Source organism: Orycteropus afer, unplaced genomic scaffold, assembly GCF_000298275.1.
Source record: "Orycteropus afer afer isolate SDZICR_OR568_19922 unplaced genomic scaffold, OryAfe1.0 scaffold01087, whole genome shotgun sequence".
NCBI classification, from domain to species: Eukaryota; Metazoa; Chordata; class Mammalia; order Tubulidentata; family Orycteropodidae; genus Orycteropus; species Orycteropus afer.
In genome coordinates, this window is record NW_006922674.1 from 91,769 (window position 1) to 101,233 (window position 9,465).

The 9,465-nt window shown below is 35.7% G+C and overlaps 1 protein-coding gene across 1 annotated transcript; it reads right to left on the reverse strand.

The window, feature by feature from the left end:
- Positions 1-2,545: 2,545 nt before the first annotated feature.
- On the reverse strand, positions 2,546-3,496 carry LOC103212759 (olfactory receptor 8D1-like). Its single transcript, XM_007958709.2, has one exon. It carries the CDS (start codon positions 3,488-3,490, stop codon positions 2,546-2,548), a length of 945 nt encoding a protein of 314 aa, XP_007956900.1. The 5' UTR covers positions 3,491-3,496.
- Positions 3,497-9,465: the final 5,969 nt, after the last annotated feature.

A 9,465-nucleotide genomic window follows, 5' to 3' on the forward strand; every position in this document is an offset into this window, starting at 1 on the left:
TGTGTCCCTTCCTAGTCACAGACCACCAGCACAATTGTCCTGCAGCCCTTGGTGAACAGGGCTGATATTTAGGTCAATTATCAGGACCCAATACCACTCGGAAATCTTCCGGCTGTGGGTTCTGTCAGAGTAGCTGACAGTCCACTGCTCCGACTGTCTCTGTACTCACTGTTTTCGTTCAGGTTTTTCCACTAATTGGTGCCTAATCCACTTCTATATACTTTCTTTCAAAGCTGAGGGCTCCAGGATTATCTTTTGTATCTCTGTCAATTGGTTTACCTTTCTTTGTTGAAGAACATCTGTGTAGCTTGTCTGCCTATCCGTCCATCTTACAGGAAGTTGTCTGAGGTCTTGACTATTGTTTCCATTGATGTTTATTGTGGAACCAACTAATTTTAAATCTTTGACAACTTCAATATTTTCTCCATTTATCTTGATTCTGCATATTGGTCCAATTGTGAGGCATTTTTTTTTTCTTTGTGTTGAAGTGTAATCCATACTGCAGGGTGTAGTCGTATAGCCTTGAAAATCCTATAGGACAGTTCTACTCTGTTCTATAGTGTTGTTATGAGTGAGACTTGACTCAACAGCAACAGGTTCAGGAGTCCCTTCATAGGAATCTAATTGTGTCTTTGACAAATATCCATACATCTTGAGCACTTACTGCATGGAATGTTAAGACCTTCCAATATTATCTTGAATTTTTCATGTCCCACCCTGGAATCTACTGTTTTTTCTATGAAACTCTGGTTTCCTTTAGTAGGGAATGATATTTAGAAACCAAATGCAATTGAACAATAAGTACTGTTTTTATTACCTTAATCTCATTGCTTCTAGACCCTTTCATGGACAAAGCCAGAGTAATTCTATTGCATATGAATAATATCAGGTTGCTTTTCTTTCCAAACCTTCCAATGGCTTCCCATTTCACTTATGGTAACAATAAAAACTGTGAAACTTTCCCCTGAAGACCTACAAGATCTGCACTATCTCACTCAACTATCTTCCTGATATCACCATCTATTACCCTGCTTCTGATCTCTTTGTTGTAAGCACACTTGCCAGCTTTCTGTTCCTTGAATGTGACTAATATCCTCCTGCTTAAGAGATGTCATTTACTGTTTTTCTGCATGAAATTTTCTTCTTTCAGACAATCACACAGTTTGATCTTCATCTCCCTCAGACTTCTGCTCAGATATCAGCTTTCTTTGTACCTGATCCCCTCATTTAGAGAGCAAGTCTCTGCTCCCTCAGCACACCAGCCCTTATCTCTACTTTAGTTTATTTCATAGCACTTAGAACTATAGGCTATATATTCCTTGTTCATGTGCTCATTATTTGCTCTTCTTGAGGACAGAAATTTTTGTCTGATTCTGTGCATTACTGTATACAAAGCATCTTGTGCAGTACCTGACACATAATTGACTGATATTATTTAATGATGATTGAATGAACTGATTTTAATGATACAGTGATGACCAGCATTTATTCTAAGTTATTATAGAATATATAGTAAAAATAATAATGATACTCTTCTAGAGGAAGTGATCTCAAGAGTCCATTTACAAGGAAAAAAAAAAAATATTTGTCAAAGGATCCAACACTTGGGAAAAGAAAGATGTTAAATAGAAATTAAAATTAAAATAAGCATTAAAAGTTATTTTGTTTCCTTTTGCTTGTCCCTACATCAATCTTCACTCCCTTTTTAAATCTCCCCAAAACATATCTGATCTTAAATGGTTATAACAATGATTGGAAGTCTTATGAAGATACTATGTCTTATCATTTACTAGAAATTAAATATCCTTGAATTTTTAAGAATTGTTCATTCCAGAAGCCTGCTGTGTATTATAATGCAAATATTTATGAGGAGATTTACACATTCTCTCACTATTAGTTCAGAAGTTTTTATATAAGAACAGTTACATAAAGGAAGAAATATGAGGTTAAAAAACAGAAGAAGAAAGAAAAGAAAATAGACATCTACTCTTTAGGTATTGATTTAAAGAGTAGATGTCTACTCAAGGTAGTGATTTACTCTTCCATCTACACTCTCCTGTAATCTCCTAATATATATATATATATATTTTTTGTATGGAAACATTTTCTTTTCTTTTTGGAAAGAGTAGACATATATTAACTTGGGTGAAAGGAATTAAAAAAAATAAAGTAAACTAATAAAATAAAAATAAATAAAAATTGAGAGAAAGAGAGAGAGACAAAGAACAAAGCCAATAACTAAGTAAAAATTATAAAAACAAGTGAGGAAGACTGTTCCATTAGTGACTGAGAGGTTAGGAAGAATGAAAGTCATCTGTGTGATAGAAGTGGGGATCTTGAGGAGAGGGAAGGAAACTTTATCAGATAGAAAAAATATATATAAAAAAAGAAGTGGGGATCTTAAATGAGGTAATGAGGATACCAAAATAAACAATACAAACATAGTAGTTTATGTCAGACTGACTGGACTTGAAACTAACTAGTCACTCTCACAAAAAAACATGAACAAAAGACAAAATAAAACCTATTTTTAACTGTGCTTTTTCTACACAGACCTGGAAAGTAGTCCACCATTCAGAATAATTTTTAGGGCTTCTTTAACATCCTTGTTCCTAAGGCTATAAATCAGGGGATTGAGCATAGGAATCACTGTGGTATAAAACACAGAGGCCACTTTCTCCTGGGTTGTGTTACTGACAGATGTTGGTTTGAAATACAGGAAAATAATGGAGCCATAAAAGACCCCAACAGTTGCAAGGTGAGAGCTGCAGGTACTGAAAGCTTTGGATCTGCCTTCAGCTGAGCAGATGTGTAAGATGCTGGAAAGGATGAAGACATAAGAGATTAAGATGGCTATAGCACATGAGAATACATTGAATGAAACCACAATCATAACCAAAAGCTCTTTGGTGTAGTCTCTTAGACAAGAGATATTCAGGAGAGGAAGGATGTCACAGAAGTAATGGTGGATAACATTGGTGCCACAGAAGGAACGACTAGATATGTAGCTGGTGTGGACCAAAGCCCCCATAGCACCCACTGTGTACACACCAGTGACAAGTAGGAAACAGACTCTGTGAGACATGGTGACATTGTAGAGCAAGGGGTTACAGATGGCAACATAACGATCATATGCCATAGCGGTTAGCATGTAAGAATCATCAGTACCAAAGAAGCAGAAGAAAAACAGCTGGGTCATACACTCAGGAAAGTAGGTGAAATTCTTCTTTGACACAAAGTTCACCAACATCTTGGGGATTATGACAGAAGAGTAGCAGAGATCTATGAAGGACAAATTGCTGAGAAAATAATACATTGGGGTATGAAGTGGAGAACTGATCCTGATTAAAATAACCAAACCCAAGTTTCCTGCCATGGAGAGGATGTAGATCAAGAGGAACAGGAAAAAGAGGGGAAGTTGGAGCACTGGCTCATCTGTTAACCCCTCAAGGATAAACTCAGTTACTGAAGAATGATTTCCTGCATCCATTCTTCTCCAGGTTGTGATAAGTTGAGTGGTTTGGGGAAAAGATTGTCACCAGACAAACATTTTCATTTGATAGGAACTGGTGGTCCCAGATCTGATGAATGGCATAATTTCCAGCTGACACAGAATTTTAGAAGTCGGAAAGGAAGAGAATAAAATCTACTTTTAATTGAAGTCTTTATCAAGATGATGATGCTTCATTTGGTTTCAGTTTTCATCACTGTCATGTAATTTTAGAAGTGCTGATCATTATTTTTCCATAAAATGAGATCTAGATTCTTCTATATAAAAGAAAGAAAGAAAGAAAGAAAAATTATTGTCACTTTTGGAGGAATTGCATGGGATAGTTTTATTGTTTTCTATATACAAAAGTTTGTTTTCTCTTCTGATGTCTTGGAAATTGGAAATTGACCTCTCCATAGGATTGTTCCCTGAGTTTCCCCTTTACAATCTGATATCTTTAATTTTTTCTTTCAATCCCCAATTCTAAGTTACAGAGAGAATAGGTTCCCTCCAAACTTTCCAACTCCATTCTGATTTTGAATTTTCTTATCGTGCTTCTACCCATGTTTTCACTCAGATATGAGCATGTTAAGCCATGTTAGAGATAGTGGGAGGACAACATCAAACTCACCAGCCACTCCCCAGAAGGAAGACTGGGCAATCTACTTCTGTAGAGATACCACCTTGGAAACCCAAGGAGGTGTCACTATGAGTCGGGACCAACACGATGGCAGTGAGTTTGGTTTTGGTATTCCCTTTCTACTAGCAGACAAAAGCCCATCTTTTTGTATTCTTTGCTAAAGAAACAGAGCCAGAGTTACAATAGCAGCAAAAGGTGCTTCTTGTGTTTATGATCACTTTTCGTCTGTCACACACTATATTAAAGTAGTGCAAATGGTTACGAACTTGACTCCTAACCTAAAGTTTGATGGTTCAAACCCACAAGAGGTTTCTCAGAAAACATAACTAACAATCTGTTTCTGAAGAGTCAGTGCCTAGAAAACTCTACGGAGCAGGTCTACTCTGCACACATGTGGTTACTGTGAGTCATAATTGACTTAATGACAATAAACAACAACAATACATATAATGTCAAGTAAAAAGCTCAGGCTTAGAAGTCAAATGAAATATAAACATTTTGTTTGTAGATTCCTAAAATCTGACATGGTCAGCCTTATTCCCTGCCATTTAAAAACATTGCTGTCCACAAATTCCCTCCACTTTTCTCTCTTAATTTTGCTTATATGCCTACGATTATTCCCCTTTCTAGGAGCATTGGTGGCATAGTGCTTAATTTGACTGCTAACCAGAAGGCTGGTGGTTCAAACTCACCAGCCACTCCCCAGAAAGAAGACTGAACAATCTACTTCTGTAGAGATATCTCCTTGGAAACCCAAGGAGCGGTCGTTATGAGTCTGGACCAACTCGACAGCAGTGAGTTTGGTTTTGGTATTCCCCTATCTACTAACAGACAAAAGCCCATCTTTTTTTCAGAGACATTTTAAATACCTTATCCTTCTGATTCTGATGTAGTCTTTGGCGTTGACTTCTCCCTTTTCCCCAAAGGCAATTTGTAATTTTCATAGAGTATATGTCATGTACTTTTTATATTATAATTGTGTTTTACTTCTTGTGGGGTGGTACAGGTCTCATGCCTTGAAGTCAAATGGAACTAGATTTGTTTTTAGGCATGAAATCCCTTACCTTGCTTCTACTCATGATATCATTCAAATGGGAGAGGTATTATGTCTCCCTGAAGACGTTACATCTAGTTATGTGATTCCAAATGTTACTTCTTCTGTATAAGTCCTATTTTTTATCCAAAAAGAGATAGTAACTCCTGCTGCATATAGGTTTATGTTGGTGCTTTCATTTATTCACTCAAAAGCTGTCTATTGAGAGCACTACGTATGCTGAAGAAAAAATACCAGTGAAAAACTCCTGCTTTCTAAATACCAGCAAACAGATAGATATAAAATATAGAGTCAAATAGTGAGAAACACGGTAAAGAAAAGGAAGCAGTGCAAGAGCAGGATGATAATTATAGAGGGTATTCAAGGGGAATATCTCTAAATAGCTGACATTTGATCTGAGTCCTGACCTGATCTGAATGTATGAGAGAGACAGTCATGCAGATATCTGAACAAAGTTTGTTCCAGGCCCAGGGAACATCTAGTGCAAAGGCTATGAGACAGACATGGTTGGCATGTGTGGTGGGAGTGGAGAGAGCAAAAGGTGGAAGTTGTGGGTTAAGCTAAGAATCAGTAGCAGCCTTGGGAAATTTTAAATCTTATTTTAGGTGTGAGAAGTGGCTGGTGGTTTTGAACTGCCAGCCTTCTGGTTAGCAGTCAATTGGCTTAGGCACTATGCCACCAGAGCTCATATACAATTATAAATAAAGAGTACCACAATTGGGGCAAGATTTAATAAAGTGTTGCATTCTCATTTTGATATACTCATAAATATTAAAAAGCATAGTCTTGTGTGGACTATACCATTAACAAAAAATGATTTGCTATATATATATATTTTTTTGTTCCTGGATAAATCATTAGATCTTTAACCTATCATCCCTGAGTGATGCATTTCTGATGAGCATGGGTATATCAAGGAGCCACTTGGGGAGTCCAGATGTTCTAGCCTCAAAAAAAAAAAAAAAAAACTTTGTGATTTTTAAGGATAAGATGATTTAATGAAAATTCTGGAATAGATTTTTCATCCCAGAAATAGCAGGGGAGAAAGCAAGGCAAAAATTGATTAGCTGGAATACAGGTGTTAGAGACAATGCAAGGAGCCTCTTCCTTTTGTTTTCAAGGCTAGCTTTGGGGCACTTCCGAATTTACTGTTGAAAAAGGGCAAAAGAAAGCATTTCATGAGGTCAAATGTAAGTCAGGAGCTTGAGTTTTTATTCATAGATTGGCCCCTTGGTAACTCAGAGATGTTGGATAACTAGATTAACATTAGTATCCTTTTCATGAAAGAGAAATTTCTGACTGGATTCTATGTTGTAAATTATAATACTGGTATTTAATGCATGTTCTGTAAACTTGAAATTACAATACAAAGGGGAAGCACTGTTAATCTAAACAGATTTGTCGTGAAGGATAAAGCCAAGAAGTTGAGGACAGGAGAACAGATATAGAACAAGTGGAAGAAGAAATATGCTCTTGTATCTGCCTTCTGAGTTACATCTATTGGGGAAAACAATAGCTCCTCCAGTAAGAGTAACAGAAAATGTTAGTCATCTTACAAAATACAGTTTCAACCACAATCTTATCAAAGGAAAGTGTAATTTTATAATTTACCTGAATAATCTCAGTACGGTAAGTGTTGCTACTCTTGTTTTGCTCTAAATAGTACATGACACACACACACTATTACAAGATAATTTCATCATAGAATACTAACAGTTCAGCATCTTACTGATTCCAGTAGAAAGGTGGAGTTATCTTGCATAAGAATTCAAGAAGTATTGATGAAGAGTAACAATTCAAGACCTACCAGGCAGAGTACAAAAAAAAAATAATCCTGTTTACCCTTAGTCCACTACTATTAAAGGGAAATTTTATTTTGATCTATTGGAAACTACAAGTATGATTGTGAGCAAAAATGTCCCTTAGGGGCTCTTCATCACAGTTGTTGGATTCTATTCATCCCTTGTGTATTTAAAACAAACATTAAACTATTTTTCTGAGTGTTTGGAACATTAGTAATTATTCCATAGTCAATATTAACCTTTTGAGACCCTGTAAAAATTACAGGGCTTATCAAAGCCCTGAAACAATATTAAATTTTCCTTACTTAGAAGTTTTCATTTTTTGTACATCTACCTCAAACCTGTCCTATTGTCTTCAAACACGTGGAATCTTAAAAGTTTTTTATTTTTTTTATTATTATTTTAAACTCATCTTTTTGGAGGATTGTACATGGAGAAAAAGACTAAGCAATTTGTGTCCTTTCTGTAATTTCAAAAGGTGTAACATTACAAGCACTGTCTTGTAATATTACATGTCTATGAATAGCATGTGTCTGTACAATTTCCTGACTTAGTCCCAATCTCCAATATGTGTCTTTTTGCCCAGTTAAGCCATTGTGAATTATCTGTTCAATTTCTTATCACATTGTTAACAGCTTCATTGAATAAAAAGCATATGCTGTAAATATAGTTAGATAAGTTTGGCATATGTATTCACTAGTGAAATTACCACCAATTTATTTCAGATTATATCCACTCCCAAATTTATCTCATGCTACTTGTAATGCATATTTTCCAACTCTTTTCTGCGCTCATCACCAGACAACTACCAATCTGCTTTCTGTCATTACATTACGTTTCATCTTTAAGAATTGTATATTTATAGAACCATATATTGTATATATGTATATTTTTTTGGTCTGGCTTCTATTACTCAACATAATTATTTTGAGATTCACTCATAGTGTGTCATGTATGGGTCTATTTTTGGATTTGATTCTAATCCACTGATCTGTTTGTCTCTCTTGATGTCTATTCAGTGAAGTCTTGATAATTTTATATTAATTTTTATGTCTTGCAGCCTGTAGTGTAAAACCTGTCACTTTGCTCTTTTTGTATCAAGGTTGTTTTCTCTATTCTTAGCCCTTTCACTTTCCTTAAGAATTATAGACTCACCTTGCCAATTTCTACAAAATGCCCATTGAGATTTTTATTTGAACATTTTAGTATGTTTTAAGTGAAGGTTTACACAGCAAATTAGTTTCCAAGTCAATAATTCATACACAATTTTTTCTGTAACATTGGTACTATCCTCACAATGAATCGGCACTCTCCCCATTTCCATCCTGTTTTCCCTCTTTCCAACTCGGCAGTTTACTCTCCCTTCCCTGCTTTCTCATCTTCGCTTTTGGGAAAATGTTGTCCATTTTGCCTCATATAGTTGACTGGTCTATGGAGCACATTCCTCATAGGTGTTATTTTATTTTATTTTATATAGGGCAATCTACCATTTGTCTGAAAGACAACCTCCAGAAGTGCCTTCAGTTTTAAGTTAAAAGGGTGACTTAAGACAATAGTCTTGGAGGTTTCTCTAGTCTCTATCAGTCAGTCTAATGCTGTTTGTTCTGTTTTTTAATGGAGTTGAGTTTTGTTCTACATTTCTCTCCCATCTAACTAAGATCTTCCATTGTGTACCTGGTCAGAGCAGTTAGTACTGGTATCCAAGCACCATCTAGTTCTTCTGGTCTCCTGGCTAGAGGACACTGTGGGTTTGTGTGGGAATTAATCCTGTGGACTGTTTCCTTCTTTGTCCTTTGCTCCAGATAAGAAGAAACAACAGTTATATCTTGGATAGTCACTTACAATCTTTATTTCTCCCCCTTTTATATGTTCTTAAGAATCAAAATGCATCAAATCATTATGAGTTAAATTTGAGAACACCACAGATTTAAAAACAAAAGTACAGAAGTGAGTGATTCTTTTAAATACCACCAGTACCTAGCATCCAAAATAATATGCAAGCAAATCTCTATGCTGCTCAATGAACTATTTCTAATCCCTGCAGTAAACAAAATGGTTCCAATAAATCAATAAATGACTTTTATGCAAGTTATGGTTTCATTCGTTACCTTCTCTGTATTACTGTTGTAGCAAAGAGGGGAAACTTTCAAGTGCTGTGTTAAAAAAAAAAAAAAAAAAATGCCAGTTTCAATCACCTGGCTTCAGAAAAGCCAGGAACATTTGTTAATATATTTGAAGGTTTGGCCTATGCCCTTAAAACCTTCCTGAACAGCCATGAAATCATACTCTTAGAAGATGTTTTATAAAGGAGAACAGCATGGAACAATTTGCACTTTTTCCCCTGGATAACAGAAGCAAAGTAAAGCAAATCCAGATCTTTTTTTTTTTAATTTTATTTTGATTTGGGTGAAGATTTACAGAGTAAATTCACTTTTCATACAGCAGTTCACATAATATACTTTGTCTCATGTCATTGACC

Excerpts from the sequence above, each read along its gene's own strand:
- LOC103212759 (XM_007958709.2), bottom strand. The coding sequence starts at position 3,490 with ATGGATGCAGGAAATCATTCTTCAGTAACTGAGTTTATCCTTGAGGGG.